Here is an 18,074-nt window from a genome sequence, read left to right as displayed (position 1 = left end):
CTCTCGGGCCGAGATCCCTAAGCCCGGTCTTAAAGATGGCCCTGATATGAGAGGATGTTTTCTGCGGTGGGAAAATCCAATTCTGCTATAAAACTGTTCATTAATTTTATCTGTCTGTTTATTTATTGAATATTAGATTTTTGTGTTTACGTTTGGGGAAAAATGTTGTACTGCAAATCATTGAGCTAGATTTGAAATTATGCTCCTTTATTACTTATCTGTTCTGGGATTTGCGTTTGTTATAGTTATGGATTCATGCATACATTAAAGAATGAGTCATGGAAGTTCAGATGGACTGACAGCTAACAGTAATTGATTGTTTTTCTGTCACAGACACACAGTTGAAGGTTGTGCCAGAGGGGCAGCTGAGATGAGTGTCTGGTGGTTAAAGCTACATGGCCTTTGTAGGGTGATTAGTCAAAGTCTGACTATTTAATTAATGATTACTCCATCACAGAAGACATTGTGTGCCTGAGAGAGACAGAAAAGCTCTCCAAAAAGCCACAGTCTGATTGTACAGTAATGCATCAGGATCTAACTTTACCCCTGATATTCAGTTAAAACGGTTTCAAATACTCTAGTACATTTAAGGTATTGACTGTCACATTGTGCAGGCCAGATCTTATTTTAAAAAAAAAAATAATTGAGCTAATAAAGTCTATAATAAAGCACAAACTGCCACCTTAAGATGTTCGCCATAGCATCCAGCACATACTTATATTTCATACAATATAACAAGTGTAGTAAGTGTTTTTGACACCCCTGCACTAGTAGGTCACTGATTTCAGTTCCACTAATGCTGCCTAGATTCTGTATCAGGATATGATCTTATACCTTCTTCCATTATAAGATAGCATCATATTAAATCAGATCTCAGATCAGATCTCAGCCCTACTTGAGTCTTTGGCATAAAGACTGTCATGCAGACAGGAATACCCTCATTATCAGCTATTTGCGAGCTCATTCTCTCTCTCCGCCTGTCTCTCTTCCTTTGTCGCGCACACACTCACATCCCTTAACCAAATAGTTCTTCCTCTCTGGAAACCCCAGTGGAATGTGCGCGCAAATATTGTGATTGTGAGCCCGACCGTTAACCATAATACTCCACACCGGAGAAAATACCTTACTCAAGTTCCCCCACCACATCAGGGTGAAAGGCATCTCTGTTTAGTTTTCAGACAGCTGGGCAAGAGATTGAGAAAAGCATATATGTCTTTCCTTCTCGCTTTCCCCACCGTCTTCTTTCTCTTGCTGTTTCTTGATTGCTGGGATATTACGGCATGGCTTTGAATGCCACAGTGGGAGGTCGAAGGAGAAACTGGCCAATTTGCTATCAAGCGAGGGGTGTCAGTCAAGGCGCGTCAAACAAGCTTTCCGCCGTCACTCATGTGTCCAAACATGGTAATTTTATCGAGCGATCCAAAGTTATCTGAAACAAGCCAGTGCCTTTGGAAAAAAAGAACGGGCGATCAAATGATTCGGAAGGTAGAGAAGATGGCGGTAAAGAAAGTGAGAGAACCGTTTAGCCAAGGTGCGGAAGGCTGAGGAGTTCATGCAGCTTGATAAAATGGTGTGCCAAGGCAGAAAGGGAAGAGAGGAAAGAGGGGGGTCAAACAGATTAACTTCCAGCATCTTAGCTCGGAAGGTAATGGATATCCTTGTACTGGTGTGAAGGAACCCCTTCGTCTGTTCTCCCAGTTTAAAAGTAGGAAACATAGTAACAAAGACATACCGGATGAAAAAGTGAGTGTCTGACACAGGAGACTGGATAGGGCATTTGGACACCTGGGGGCAATGATGAAGCCGTAACAAAGCAGACAAGCTTTGAATGCACAGGTTGGCCAGAGCTGGGTGGATGAAAGGGAAAGCAGTGGTGGGTGGGGTGGGGGGTGTTGATGGGTTGAATTTGATACACAGCCTCTTTCAGACGATGAGGTAATGTCAGGCAGTGCCCCTGGACCTTCCTGATTGATGCATTCCAGCCGCTCTACTGCTGTGGGAGGGCTGTAACGGATTACAGCGCCAAACCCTGCACGGAGAAAGACAGAGAAACCTCTAATGGTCTGTGACTATTGTCTGGGTGAGGCATCCAAACTCTACCGTTCTCTGCGGAGTTGAAGAGGAAGTTCGCCACACACACACACACACACACACACACACACACACACACACCACACACACACACACACACACACACACACACACACACACACACAGGGACAGGTACACGATACACACTGAAAAGAGCTACCTCAGCGTTGTTGTGCAGGATATTGGCTGTTTACTTTTGAAATTCTCTCCCTGGTTCTGGCGAGCTGTAAACACTGGTGTGGGGTGCTTGTCACTCACAGATAAGGACAGAGATAAATAGGAGAGGGAGGAAGTGAGATAGAAGACAAAGAGAGCAAGGAACAAAGAGAGACAAAGAAAGAAAAGTTGCCAGCTAAACATAATGTCTCTTGGAGTGAATAATGAGTCTGTATGGACAAATGAAGTCTAAAAAAGTGATATGCTTACATTAGATGAGCTTTTTAGAACTTTACCAAGACGCAGCACAAAGTGACAGTTTTTATGCATTTGCATGCATAAGTATGCCTATTATGCAGATTAGAACTAAATGGGCTCCATAGTCCCACTGAAAAGACCAGCTTAGATTAGCACGAGTTTCAGTGAATGAGGTGTGTATATATTTAACCATGTTGTTCACAAGCAAAACTTGGCTAGCGATGCTGATAGGCCAACACATAATTTAAAATGCATCTTGGTAAGCAAATTTGCTAATCTTTTCAGGAAAGTATCCATAATGCAGTGTGAGCTGGAGCCTTATTTGTATCCTGTGTTGTCATCCATGTTTTTGTGTGTTTTTTCCAAAGGACACAGGACAAAATTGCATGCCACCCTTAGGAACAGCATAATAATAATAATTTCTTACATTTATATAGGGCTTTTCTAGGTACTCAAAGTGCTTTACATGAAAGGGAGGGGGGGGGGGGGGGGGGGTAATCTCCTCAACCACCACCAATGTGCAGCATCCACCTGGATGATGCGACGGCAGCCATATTGCGCCAGAACGCCCACCACACACCAGATTATATACAGTGATGAAGCCAACCAGTATATGGGGATGATTAGGAGGCATAATTAGGAGATAATAGTATAGGACAAATACATAAATAAGAAAAGCCATCAAGCAGGCAAGGGAGTGTGGACTGGTTCATGTGTGGAAGAGGGAAGGAGAAAGCAGGAACAAAAGATCTGACACTAAAGCAATCCGCTTGGTACTTTACCTCAACCCACTTGTTTAAGCTTTCTTATCGAATGGATTGTGTATATTACTGGTGTGTGACGAAAACAGCTTCACCAGTATGCTGAGAAAAAGATGCATTGGTTTTGAAGGACACAGCAGGTCTTCTAGCTCTGGGCTTCAGACTGGCTTTGTACGCAGCAGGCTGCTTGGTTTCAAGCATTCCCAAACAGAGCCACCTCAGAGAAGGTGAAAGAATGAGGACTGTGTTCCTGCTGGAACCGCACTTCTATAGCTTCTTCTCACTTACAGCAGCAGGCGAAGCGAGATTCTCTCCTGCCTGAAGATACGGGTTCAGCTTTCTCTATGAGCTGCGTCCCACTGCGAGGAGATTTAGTGATGATTTATGAAGCTCCCTAGAAAACAGGGCACAAATGTGTAAGGTTTTCATATGATACTGACATCTCGCTTCCAAAATCAATGTTTTGTTGAGTTTTGGTGGAGCTGCAGCTTTGAGAAAGCTTGTTTAGATATGAAAGGATTTCACAGGCAGAGGAATTTGTGGGAATATTTTTTCAGAGCCTCTTTTGAGCTTTGTACTACTGAAATGGCCAAAAAAAACAAAAAGTGTGCTTTGGAGACGCTGTTCAATAAGTAGTTGTTAATCATATTAATATGAATGAACATGTTCTGGTATACGGTAATGTTGCTGGGCCAACTTTGTCTGTTTTATCATTTTTTTAAATAAATCTGGAGTAGTATATACTGTGGATTGAACAATGCGCCAGCTCTAATTACCAATTAACCGTGTAAAATATCTATACAAACACCTCCATTTGCTCAGAGGTAAATTAATGATACTAATTTGCATTCTTTTCTTTTAACATCATTTTACATATTGATTCAGGTCATTGTGGTGTGAGAGTAATTTAAGAGCTCACAGTACGGCAGTAAATGTGTTCTGTTCACTTACACTGATGTTATCAGTTGTAATCATGATCAAATGAGCCTTTTCTTCTTGGCTGACTGTGAGAAGCATTTGTTTCTATTCTGATTTGCAGCTTTTTGTGTCATTTTAAGTTTTATTTAAAGAAAAAATAACTGGAAAAAAGTTATTTAAAAAAGTTATACAAAAGTGAACTCAATGTCACAGTTCCTAAATTGTGTAAAAACTTTTACCTCTTGATGAAAACATTCTACTGGAAATATACAAAATTCATAAAAACTCCCCAGTTTATTCATATGGGATTTTTTAGCAACTGTAACCAAGATGGCAGAGCTTAACAAAGGGTCAATTTTAACTATTCTTTTTATAAAAAGGTAAAAATGGCACTATTCTGATGAATTTGGACCTGTGTAAGCTTAGATAGTGGTGCAGGGGAGTGTCTGATGTCATCACTTTTCACTCAGCTTGTTGGGAGGAGGTGATGGATGGGCTTCTAATGGACCCCCTCAATCACAAGCTACTTAAGCAGACTGATCAGTAACAGAGTGGCAAAGAGGCCAACACAAACCCCCTTTCAACAGAGCCACAGGGAGGTTCAGAGATCATCCATGCTAGTGATTAGCCCTGTAACAGTCCTTACGCTGCAAGCTTTCACTCATTTACCAGGCATCTGAAAAATCTATGGTCCAAACTCACCGTGAAAGAGTCTTGAATTGTCAAGCGGAACCTTAAAAGGCTCAGCCTTTTGTCCCAGTGTGACGCGGTAGCTTGGTGCGAAACCTCTTTTGTTTTGCTAATGTTATTAATGGACTCACTTAAGTATAAAAGTGAAGCAGATTCAACTCGGTAGGGAAAAATATAGCGTGGCTTTTCTTTTTATATTCAGTTTATATTGAACAAAGGTGTACTATAGGCATGTCAGCATGAAGGTGTGAAGTCTAGTTATTTGTCAGTGGAAATTTCCTGCGAGTCTGAATCTGATGCCATCACTGATTTTTAAAAAGCACTATAAGTTTAAAGTGGGACGAACTCATTAGCCCTATTCCTTAGAGTCAAGCTAAGAAATCACAAATATTAGCAGTAGGTGGGGTCTCTCCTCTCAAAAATACTCTCCCTTTTGACTCTATCTCTCCCTGTGATTCAGTGTATCCTGTTAACAAGTGCCAGCTTCACCGAATACCCACAACACAAGTCAGTGTGTGTGTTTTCACACCAATTAACAGCTCTCTTTTGGTGCCTGCTGAGGTGATGATGGCCTGCCTCTGGCCAGGCGCATGGTGTTTATGTGTATTTGGATTTTTTTCTATGTTCAACCTTTTTCTATTTTCATTAGTAAGCAGTATAATTAGTAGTTGTAGAACCTTATAGGTCTCATAGATAGAACACCAGAAGGTCCAGTGAATGTATAGGGATTTCTCAGTCTTCGTATAGAGTTCTCTCAGTCTTCACAAATCTAGCATGGGCTGACTTGCTCTCTGTCAAATTAACGGCCTACTCTGCACCGTTCACAATCTGCCCCTTAAGAGGTAAAAACTCCTCCATTGGTCGAGAGTTGAGTGGTCATTAATATCAGGCTGGTCCTCATTGGCACAAATGGCAATGCTGGAGAAAAATTATTCTGTCTAACACTCTTCCTTTCTTTCCCTCTCTCCCTCACACTATCTTTCTTTTGGCTCTCGGAGCCAAACTAGCATCCCCTCCTCTCTTGCACTCTCAATCTAGATAATTCAATCTGTCCAAGATCAAATAATCGCCTCCATTTTTTCGGCCCATTTTAACCTTATCACTGGCGCTGCCTCCTCAGGGGACCGAGTCTCGTTTCACCTTGTTAAGAGAGAGAGGGAGCCCAAGAGCGATAACCCGGGATCGTGGTGAAACGAGGCGGGTGACGAATAGTTCTCTAAGGAGCGGGAGTGAAGACCTGTTTGTTGTTCTCACAATGTGAACGAGCGGGCAAACAGGCTAAGGGACTTTTTATTTGTCTGAAAAAGAAAAGGTGGGTAGTTGAAGCAAGGGTCACACAAAAAAGAAAAAGTGCGTGAAAAAATGTGAGGCATGAGAAATGTGCTGTATGGGTTTGTGAACACTGGAGCCCCTCTGCGTCTCATTGTCCTTTTTAACACTTTCTCCTGGCACTTAATTAAAATCCAATAAGGATCTCGCCTGGTGGCCATTGTTCCTAGCCTATGTTTACCTTCTCTAGGAGCATCGCTAGCAGCTTAATCTTGCAAGCAAGTGGGGTTGATAGGTCAAGACTGGACTCTAGTCGCTAGCCTGAGAGAGGAGAGGGGGGCTCTTTTACCTCATCTTCCTATTCTTTGTGTTGTGTCTCTCTCTTTCCTTTTCTTTTCCTCATTTCCCATGGAACCTAATCCGTAAGCTTGATTGTTCTAAGCTGATTTCAAGCTTGCCCCTGAGAGGAGATGGGCTTTTGGAGTTGGTTTTAATTAAGATTTAAAGGAGGCCTCCCTCAAGAAAGAAGATTGAGTGGTTTCTTTGGATGGGGGGGATGAGAGTGGACAAGAGGAGGTGGAACAGATTGGCCAGCAAAAAAAAAAAAAAGGAAAAAACAAACAAACAGCGAAGTTATTCATCAGGGACAATTGAAAATACAATTATTGTCTGTTGAATTATAATAGATTATGTGGAGTATGCATTCATTCACACTTTCATATCACCCCCCCCCCCCCCCCCCCCCCCCGCTATTTCTCTCTACTTTCATCTCTTTTGGGGTGACACCCTTTCTTTTTCTATTTAATTCAGTCTCCAAGAGCTAAATTATTATTTTCTTAAAAAAAAAAAAAATTCTGAATCTATAGAAATTGATTTGAGCTTCCTAAGATCCAAACCCATATCCTGTAAAGACATCATTGGAACACTGCCGAGCTGCAGGCAAGCAATCTCCAGATTATCTAGATGTTGTAATGATCGATAGCGACACCTTATGTACCCTTTTTCCACTGAAATGGTGCTGATGCTGGAGCCAGTGCTTGGGGAATCTGTGAAACTATCATAGAACTGGCTTACATTTACACTAGTTTCAGAAATTAATAGAAAATTCAATTCATAATAAAAAATGTAGTTTGAATATTTGAATTTGGTTGTTCAACCAGAAGGGAGGGGGCACAGGGACCAAAGTGGCCACACCAACAATGACTGCCATAAGTGTAATTTTAACTAGAAAAAGTACTTGTTTTACAGTTGAACAGGAGTAATGAATTAAGGACACATACCTCACTTGTTTACCAGCCTCTGAAGTAGCCCAGAAACTGACCCTTATCTGCTAATAAAGCTTTTGTTTATGTAAGCGGTCATGGCATCTGGTGCTTAAATCATGATTTGGATCTGTTGGTGTCCTGGTCATGACCGTACAGGGAATTAGATTCCTACAGAGTGGAAAGTCAGTATGTATGTGTGTGGCTTTGTTCATCTCTCTCTGTATTTCTCTGCTTTTGCCTATCTTTCGTTCTCTCTCACACACACACACTCTTTCTTTTCTTTCTCTCCCTCTGTCTCTCTGGATAATGGTCTTGTACACAGGTGGCCATGTCCCTTCGATGGACACCCCCAGACGTCCTTGTTAGACACTTAATTAAAAGCCTTATCACAGGAAAACACGCTGAGACATTCCAATATGGGCCTGGGCATTAGAGATACTGCCACAACCAGACAGCGTCCATCTATTACTGCTGTCTGCTTAACTGTCCAGCCAAACAGAGTGTGTGTTTGTATGTGTTAAAACATAAAAGAATAAGGAGTGCGTATGCAAAATAAGAAATGGTGCGAGTTGTTTTAGAATAGATAAAGAGTGAATGACGAAGCGAGAGAAAATGTAAGGCCCAGTTTACCTGGCATTAGCATCCCCTTTGGGGATATGTTTAAAACAGGACAGTGCTAAGTAGAGGTGTAAATGGGATTCAAAACATTTTGAGATTTGGCTTTGAAAAAAAAAAATTTGACTGATGATATATCCACAACTTTCTATCGTTTCTCTTTGCATTTTAGATTCAAGTTATCACCAGGTGTAGACAGCAATGTGTCCCCACTTGTGATTGGATCACCCAAATGGATCTCAATATCAGGTGTAAACAGAGCTTAAGGCTAGGAAGAACAGAGTTTTGGTGCATGGCTGACGCAACACATGTGGGTGGGTTATTAGCTGGAGAATTTGTGAAAACATCCACATCTGTCCTTCTGTGTATTGCTTCCCGCCCACTGCTATCAGCACTCCTCCCATGGTCAGTTAACTTTTAGAGCTGACGACAGGAAGGGAAAAAATCACTAACGAAAGAAAAGCACACAATGAAGTGTTTAAGTTCATCACGCCACTAGCTGGGTTAGGCATGCTAGGTGTTAAATGAAGAGTGGGGAGGTCAAGTGTCCCTCCCACTACATTCTTCAGCAACGCTAGGCAGGGACCAGCACACAGGGACCATATGTCCCAAGCTCTGGTCAATGATCCTCCCCAAATGGAAGGACAAAGCCCTTTTCACTCAATTGAGACTGGGGAAATCTGCAATTCCACACTGGCAGCATAGCACCAGTCAACAAGAAGATAGTGAAAAGGAGGAGGACAGGGAAAGAAGGAGAAAGAGAGAGTATGAGAGGGACTTGGCATTTTCCATCACATTAACTAGGAACAACCCTGCCAAACAGCCTTGAGGCTCCTTCCCTTTTTTCCCCGAGTTCTTCTGTAGGTTGCCCAGTTCCAAAGCCCCCAGGAGACTCTCTTCAAAAGCTCGGTGTCTATTCCTTTTGCTCAGATGCTCAGCTAATAATGCCACAGCCAAAGCATAGAGATCTATATCTCTGGCTATCACAAAGCAAGTTCTCTTATGTTTAAGCTGAGTCTTGTGCACTGGGGAGTTGAAGGTTTACAGGGGCACGTCACATTTTTTAAAAGGCCACAACAAACTTATCCAATCATAAAATAACAGTTAGGTGGCGCATCCTGGTGAGGTGCGTTTCAACAGGGGGTAGTCTTAGCAAAAGAAAGAAGGAAGTGAGATAAAGAAAGCTTAGCAAAGACATGGAGAGGCCAGAGCGGCAATGTAAAGTGCACAGGGTTCCTGGGGGAGAAATAGATCAGGCATGTATTCTGGCGCTGCAGCGATTAATATCAGCGGAGGAAAAAAGGTCAAACTTGACTGGAAAACGCTACAGTATATCATTGTTACTGGCACGGCCCACATTTCATACATCACGCCATGCTGTGTTGCCTCAACTCTCCCGTCGCTGGTCTCGCAGCCACAGCCCACGCCAAGTATTATCAAAGATTGATAGATTGTCCTAGTTAAGTGGGGAGGGTGTAGGAAGTTGGAAGGAGGGATGAAGTGGGGAAAGAAGATTTGCCACCTCTGTGCTTCAGGGTTACAACTTGTTGTCTTGTTGTAACACGGTGTCACCAATCAGTAAAAAATGAATGTGAGTATGTCACATTTTTGGCTAAAACTAACACTTGTTGTCTGGAATCCACATTTATGCCCAGCTAAAGGTTCTTCAGACGATGTGTGTGTGGCTTCCATAACAACGCTCCCTTCACACTCTCTTCCAACTACTCATCCTCCCTTTTCTCTTGTTCAGAGTGCTTGCTTAATAATTAATTGATTTATTAGTTCGCTCATTAATCATTCATTCATTAATCAGGGCCAGATTTTTCCAGAGGAAGTGGTTCAATCCGTACAGACAAAAAAAAAAAAAAAAAATCCTGACTTCACATTTCAGCCTAATTACGCTTCTTTGCTAATCACCACCAAAGAAATGGAGTTTCAGGAAATTACTTTTTTTCTTCCCTTCTTCTCTCCCTCCCTCCATCCCTCCCTCTCTTCTTTTGCGCTAAGCAAGCCAGGATGTATTGAGGTCGGCAGGTACGATTTTTTCAATCCTTTTTCTATCCTCCTTCGCCAAGCCATTATTTTTTTGTTCTGGAGGGTTTTAGTCATCAGTCATGTTAAAAGAACACTTTTGAGACCAGGCTAATCTGATGAACAAGACAGTACGGCCTTTAATTAAACTACCCAACTTCCAACCACCTTAACTTGATAGAGGAAGGAAATGCAAAATGTGGTGACTGTGAAAACCAAAGACATCGATTAATCACGGTGGATTTGAAGGCCGTCCGCGAGCGTGGGTCAGCTCTTTCACTGGCGAAGAGGCGGCTCATTGTTTCAGCTGATGCCACCCTTCCTAGAGAGATGAAGGAGCTGTTTGTTTAATTGTATACTTTTACGTGATGCGGATAGAAGTCACCGCCACATAGGTGTCGAAAGAAACAAAGCATAACAGGAAGGATGAGAAAAATCTAATGGAAAAGGGAAATTCTAATGGAACAGAAATTAAATCTCTTGTATATCAAACAAACTGGTGGTCCTAAAAAACATCACTTAGCCATGGCCAGTCTCTCTTTCGAGGAGAGAGGAAAAAACATCAAATTAGAGAAAGCTTCAATAGAAATTGCCAGCGCCACATTAACCTCCAAGCGGTAAAAAAAGCACACACATTGAACAACCCTAACAAGGTATTCATTGAACCCATCTCTCTTTATTTTCCAACACGCATAATCCCATGCATGCACAGACTTCAATATGCCACTAACAACTGAGGTTACTGCTATTTTCCCTTTCCTCTCCTCATTTAGACCAATAAAGTGCATGGCCCTCTTTGCTCTAATGAGATGCATACATTTACAACATCACTTCCTCATTAAAAAATAATAATAATAAAGACAGTATGAGAAAAAAAAAACATATTAATTATAGAACGCACTTCCTCCTATCACAAAGAGCCACAGGGGCCTCCACTGGGCTCAATTAGGAAGTATAGGCCACAAATCCCCAGACTAAATTAATTGACACCCCAGGGCATTGAGCCTAGCATCCCAATAGCTCCGTATAAGTGCTAGATTTCTTAGTTTTCATTTCATTTGCCTTTTGAAAGTGAGTGCAGGGCAGAGTGATCAACAAAGACGAATAAGGGGGGCACGTTTAAAAGTAATCTTTTCATTGACTTTATGGATTTTTAATCATCTTGCCATATTTACAGTGTTGCTTTTCTCAGTGTTGTTTACCCGGACTTCGCAGCCAGAGGAATGAAATGAGAGTGCATATAAAAGCGTAGTTTATTTATTTATTAATTTGTCTTTATTGAATTTATTTATTTTCCCCGCAGTGAATTAGGCCCATCGGAGGCGTACCAATTGTAGATGTTTCCATTATTGTGGGGGTGTTGGTGCATACAGCAACCCACACATTTATGCAAAGAGCTCACAACGCTAATGATTTAAAAGCATACTAGATCTTAGATCATACTGTACACCGAGCAACAGAGAGCAAGTAAGAGAGACATAAAGAGAGATTGTTGCATGCTGTATAGGAGAGAGAGAGAATTAGACAAAGGCGGCATGAAAAGTAGATAAAGTGTAGAGAGAGAGAGAGAGAAGGAAGAGAAGCAGCAATAACCATCTCCAGAAAATACCAGGAGACCTGCAGGAATGAAATGACAAGACTGGCTCAATCAACATCTTGTCAAGACAGTTGGCTGATGTGTAGAGACAATCTCATCCTCCCCCTCTTCCTTCCCTCTCTAGTTTTTTTCCTCCCAGCGTCTTTGTGTTCCTAGCGGAGAGCTTTCCGTCTGTGAGTAGAGGAGTTCTTAGACTCTGAAGTGGGAGAGTGAGAATGGGAACGCTGGAATAATGACACTTGGAAAAGTTCTGACGCTCACCAGAGACGCTGCACAGCATAGAGGAGTGTGTGACAGATAAAGCCTCTGCTGCACGACGAGGTCCTGAGCGGCACACACACATACACACGCATATTTTTGCCTCATTCTCAATTAAAGATTTGGCTATCGGACTTCTTATGTGACCTAGCAGGGTGGACGCAATCTGACGATGTGGTCATTGTTACCGCTGTTTTCAGGCCAAGATTAAGAAAAGTAATAGCACAACAATCCTCAACTTTGACTAGAATCATCTATAAAATGAATAAATGTAAATATAAATCATTCATGTCCATAATCGATTTAATACTTCAGGTTAGGGGTTTGTTTAATTCCCTAACCCTAAGTATGAGAAATTCTGCAAGCACCACTAACAAGAGAATGAGACCGAGTGAGAAATAACTGCAGGGTGAGAAGCTTGATTATAGATTTCCTTCATTCCCTCTGAAAAGCATAGGCTTGTTTGAGTCCTCTTTCTGTCAGAAGCTTGTTCTTCCCTTCTCCACCCCTGCTGGAAGCTCTTATGTCCTATTCTCTCTTTCTCTTGCCGCTGCAGACCCCCCATCATCCCCGTTTCACTCTATCTGTCGACAGGCTGACTTGAACCCCTGCAATTTTCATGCTGATAAATAGAGAAAGGACAGGGATAGGGAGGGTGCGAGCAAGGGACAGGGTGTCTGGAATGCGGAGAGAGGAACAGAAACAGGCATGGAGAAGGCAAATCAACAATTTGTCACACCTTATGTAACTGTGAAAAGGGCCCTGCTCAGCATTGATGCCGGGGATCAGGCCTGGCTGACAGGAGAAAAGAGAGAGGGATGGAGGGAAAAGAGAAAGTGGGGGGTTACTAAAGGGATTGGAGGGGGCTAGAAGAAGAGAGGAAAGGACAGAGGAAGAAGGTGTGATGGATGGATGAGCTCTATGGTCGTCCTGAAAAGGGTCTCGTACTGTGCCAGGATGCTTACAATAGACTGCAGACTGAATAAGAGGCTAGGAGGATTAAACCCCTGCAAACAGCTCTTAAAAAGCTGTTAGGCTGCAATTTAGACACAAAACAACACTGAAAGTGAAAAAGGAAAGAGGGAGAAAGATGCGACTGGAATGTGAGGCAGTAGATAAGGTGCAGAAGATGAGACCAGGCAAATGGGAAGGCAAGAACGAAGGAAAAGAGAAAGGAATGAAATGTGGCAGGTTCTAAAAACCGCAGAAACAAATACCAGTGGCCCTTGGCTCAGTTTGTTTGGACATTAGGTAGAGGAGACGGCTATGGCCAACGGACAAGGGAGACTTTTTGAGATGCAGCCTAGGGGAATGTTACAGGGACTTTGGTATAGCACATCTTCACATCTGCGTAAACTATTTCACACACACTCACCCTCCACAATGAGAGCGAAACAATAGAGACTCTACCCACACCAAACAAAAGGATAATTCCATGGCGCAGAATGGAGCTCAGCTCTTTCCAGCTTGGGTTTAGTGGCCTTATCTGAAGCAGGCACAATGGATCGCTCTTAGCCAGCCCTGTTTATTTCCAGCAAGTTACTTTTTCACACTAGTTTTCTCTATTTCCTCTGCTCTCATCCACACCTTTACCTTTCTTTCTATCTATCTATATAGATTTTAGCATGATCATGAATCCATGTGAGCTGTATTACCCTCCTGCAACATATTCACTGTTTATAATCATGGTTGTCAGAACAAACAGTGAAGAGGTTGAGGGAGGGCTAAATATGGCTTGACATGGGATAAATATTCTGATTTATCTGCAACTGTGCCAGGGGCGAAACCAAGTGCCACACACACACAAACATAGACTTTCACTAATACCATCAAGACTCCCCGCTGTCCCTAGTGAGGGTAGACCAGAGAGGGATCATTGCTAACATCTGTTCGTCTGTTCGTCCCAGTGAGGCAGAGTGCATTGCTCTCTCCTCAGACACATCCTGGCCTCTAAAAACAGCCTGGAGAAACTAGGGGAGAGTGAGAGAAAAAAGCAAAGCTCTTTAATATGTCATGCTCAAGTCAGGCACAGCTGCAGTTGCACTTAACATGTGACAAAAAAAGACAAAGTCACTGTGTCAAAGTAGCAACTAAATGTGAGCCACAATCCCCACAGTACGCCTGCCCTATTTACGCCACCACATGAACACACACTCCTCTCTGCTTCCATCCAGTGCCGTGAAATGATATTCCATTTTGAAAAAAATCCGGATTAAAGTGTATCAGGCCAAGTGTGTTATGACCTTGTTACTAGGGGAAGGGGGAACGCGTAAACACACAGATGCCACACACTGTGGAGCAAATCACAACGTAGGTTTTAGAGACGGCTTTCTCTGTCTTATCCCACGCACCTCTTTATTTGTTATGGTACCTTGTAATGACATTGCACGAGCCAGACAGCCATGTTAATACCAAGCCTTTTGTCTGACCTGCTCATGTGAGTACCATATTTATTATCCTGTTTTGTATTTTATATATGAACTTTTGTTAATGTTAAATCAGTTTTTGTTCTTTACATGAGTGCATTCTAAGCAGGACCAGCTTAGAACTCCTCAAAAGGGTCCACCTATAAAAATGTTAAATTCTCTCCAACCATTGCTTTTCTTAATCTCAACACCTCCTCCTTTTTATTCGTCTTTTCCTGCGTTCATCCCTCTCTTCTCTGTCAGGAATGAACACATGTAATTAAGCCGCTAACATGCCGTTAAAGAATTGGCTAATTCAGCAAGGAGGAATTATTCCAATTTGAAATGACTCATTAACCAGACGTGATATTTTGTTGAGCTTCACTTGGAGCAAGATTTGGAGAGCGCTGAATCACTCTCGTGGTGTGAACTCATTTCGTTATATGTGGGTTTGTGTGTGTGAATGTCTACATGCAATGCAAGGGTAAAAATATGATTTTGGTTTTGCTTATAAGGCCAAGTGCGTGCATTGATACAGGTGCATAACTTGTAAATGGGCCTGAATGCAAGCTGTGAATGTTTTGTGTGTGAGAGAGTGATTAAAGACATGCACAGAGGCACAACTCAGTAAGGGGTCTAAAGAGGAACTATTGAATGTACAAAAGCCCTTAAACATCGGCTCATCCTGATGAATTATCACCGCTCGTAAACATTTAGATGCTAGGGCAAGATTCTTTAATTGCAATCGATGTTCATCCAGTACCTGATGCAAAAAGGAGAATCCCAGAAGCACAACACAATTACAGTATCTGTAAAAAGACTCAATATCTCATAAAAGTGGCGCTCCAGGGATGGCAGAAGTGTACAAAAAAAGAACAATTCTATATGAACATACACTTAAAGTCTTGGCTTAGAAATAATGCCGCTAATAATAATGTCAAGAAGAGTTTTGTTTTTGACAAAAGAGTCATATTTAGCGCTTTTGATCTCATTATTAGCTCTTATTTTCCCCTTATATTTATTTACATTTTGAAATGGCTATTTTGATTTGTGTTTTTACCTACTATTTAATGTGTCCGTCCAGCAAAAGGTTGGTGCAGTACAAGAAAAATACAAGGAAGTAGAGGTAGCATACTTCCATTTTATTGCTATTTCTTTTCCTGTCCATCCTCAAGAGAAGAAAAGAGAACTGTCAGCACAAGAGGGAGAAAAAAAGCAAGTTTGAAAATACCTGAAATCTGCACTGGCCTTTGCCTTGGAGGGAAAGAAAGCTTATGTTTCTGAGAGAGAACACTGGTGTGGGGTTGTGTAGGAGGTTAGGGGGGTGGATGGTCTTTGCTGCACCCCTTGATGGAGTGGATAATTGAGTCTCGACCAAACTCTGTCAGCCAAGCTCGGAAGCCCCTTTTCAGCTCAAAGAAATGCAGTGAGAATGATGAAGTGTGTGAGAGAGAGAGAGAGAGAGAGAGAGAGAGAGAGAGAGAGAGAACAACAGAGAGTGAGAGAGGATGGAGGAGAAAGAAAATCCTGGGCTCCCTCAGGGGGGGAAAAGCCGCTATTGAAAAGCTATTAAACTTGCATTTAACAGGATTGATTGGAAATGAAGAGGCCTATTAAAACCAAGGGACAAGGGGACAATAGTGTGTTTCTGGCCACCGTATGTTGCCCTCCTTTCACCGTCTTGCTGCCCCCCCTGGGGTGAGGCCCCCTACCCTGTCTGTTTAAACACCCCTGGCCCAAAGAGAGAAGTTTCAGAGGGGTTTAGCACCAGCTGAATAGACCCCTCTTTATCCACCACTGGCACACTATTCTCCTATTTAACCACACAGAAATAAAAGGGCAAAGAAAGAGGAGGAAAGGCAGAAAAAATGGGGGGACGGCCCTTTTCTTTTTGAAGAACCAGTAACACCCCTCCCCTTCTAAAACCTCCATCAAATTGTGCTCTTTCTTCCCTCACCCTTTCTGAAATCTCATGTGAATGGATTAGTTACTTCTGGCTGGTTGCCATCTTTCTACTTTTAAGAGGGCTCATGATGCACCAGATCCAATCAAAAAGCTCTTGCAATGGAGAAACACAGAAATGTGTGTAAGAAGACCATGTGTGTGTGTATAAAAGTGATTGGAATAGTGAGAGAGAGATGGATGTTTGTTGTTTAGTCTGGACACATTTATCTTGAGAGCTTCTATGCAAATCAAGCAGGAAAAACAAAGTAAAAAGTGTTTAAAAAGGAGAAAGAAAGATAGCAGCAAAGCCAAAATATAGAGGGAAGGCAGTGTGGTAGCAGGTGCCTTTCTCAGCCCACGACGGATGGCTCTCATGGGACGCTGAAAGCTCCTTTGATTGTTTAACCAACAATTTTACTAAAAAACAGCACGTCCCCCACCCTGGGAAGAAGTAACAGATTCTCTGGCTCAACGGGGCATTGCTTTCCATGTCATTCTATGCAGGTTGCCATATGGGCATAGGAAAGAGTTAAATAAGTCATGACCAGCTGACGCCTAGACCCCTTGCCAAGTTCAGAATATCAAACTGTTGTAAAATGTGTTATGGACTGTGCCTTTTTCTTCCAAGCGGAAGATGATGCAATTTTAGCCTTTTCTGCATCAATCAGTTAGCGAAATGCCACTCGCTGGCCTTGGTAAAAAAAACTAGCACAGTGTGTGAACAGTCGTGAAACTTCAATTAAAAGAGCGTGTTGGGTAGGCAAAATAGTTTTAGATCAGTGTAAAAGAGTAATATGTTCCTAGAGCCCAGTGCATGGGTACTGCAAGGAAAATTGTGTTTCATTGTGTAACTGGAAGAGTATTACCAGCTGCAGAGAGATGGTGAATGCGAGCTGGAATGGCTCTTGCTGATTCAGCGCTAATATACTATCGCACTAATGTGTTCTGTGCTTTCCCATCTCTCTCCCTGTACAAAATCACTGACCTGAAAGCTGGACTGGTTAGAGCAAAATGATAGGCTTCAGCATTAGGAGAGAGAGCCTTGCTGTAGTTTACCATGGTAATCCAACAAGCTACTGGTCTATTTCAGAGATCCAGCCTTGTAGGCAGACTGATGCAAAGAAAGGTGCCACTTCTGCATTTAAAGAAAAACTCAATGTGACTGGAAGAGAATAAATGCTATGGGCATGCCTTTTTAACCAAAACAAATTGCAAACAGGATGGGATAGATTGAAGCCGTTATTTCATTAACTGGTCCACTAGGAGGCAGCACTCATATTTATGGCGTTGCTTTCAAGAACAAGTCAAAGAAGATAATGGAATATGGCGTGCTTATTGTACATATTTTACAATTTTAAACAACAACCAACATATTTTTGTTCCTTCTGCAGTGTCTCAAGCAGCCTACTTCTCACAGCAGCCCCAGGACCAAGTAGTTGTTGCTGGCCAATCAGTAACCTTGCCCTGTGTGATTGTGGGATATCGGGGCATGGTGCAGTGGACCAAAGATGGCCTGGCATTAGGTGGTGAACGAGACCTACCTGGTAAGAGTTGTTCAAAAGCTAAACGAACAGTGAGGTTAAAAGTCATTCCATTTAACAGTGCTTTTCATTTTCAACGAGTCATTTTGAAAAATTTAGTTGAAAGGAAAATAATGAAGTCAACGTAATTAATTTTCAAGGTGTTTCTAAATGGTGCACTGGTTTGTAATTAGCTAGAAACCCAGTTTCCTATATGTCAACCAAATTTAGAGCAAGTAGCAAGGCAGAAATGATGCTGTTCCCCCAGGAGGTACACAATGCGTATTGAAGTCCAT

General features: G+C 42.2%; 1 protein-coding gene across 1 annotated transcript in view; it reads left to right on the top strand.

Annotated features, from left to right (window-relative positions):
- Positions 1 to 18,074, top strand: part of kirrel3l (kirre like nephrin family adhesion molecule 3, like) — a 42,531-nt gene that overhangs the window by 7,433 nt on the left and 17,024 nt on the right. Inside the window, exon 2 of the mRNA XM_079611452.1 lies at positions 17,650 to 17,802. Coding sequence (XP_079467578.1) covers positions 17,650 to 17,802 — 153 coding nt within the window. The remainder of the gene's footprint in view (positions 1 to 17,649; positions 17,803 to 18,074) is intronic.

The sequence above is a fragment of the Phoxinus phoxinus genome (genome assembly GCF_949152265.1).
Source record: "Phoxinus phoxinus genome assembly, chromosome: 4".
Classification (NCBI taxonomy): Eukaryota; Metazoa; Chordata; class Actinopteri; order Cypriniformes; family Leuciscidae; genus Phoxinus; species Phoxinus phoxinus.
This window is presented reverse-complemented; position numbering and strand designations above follow the sequence as displayed.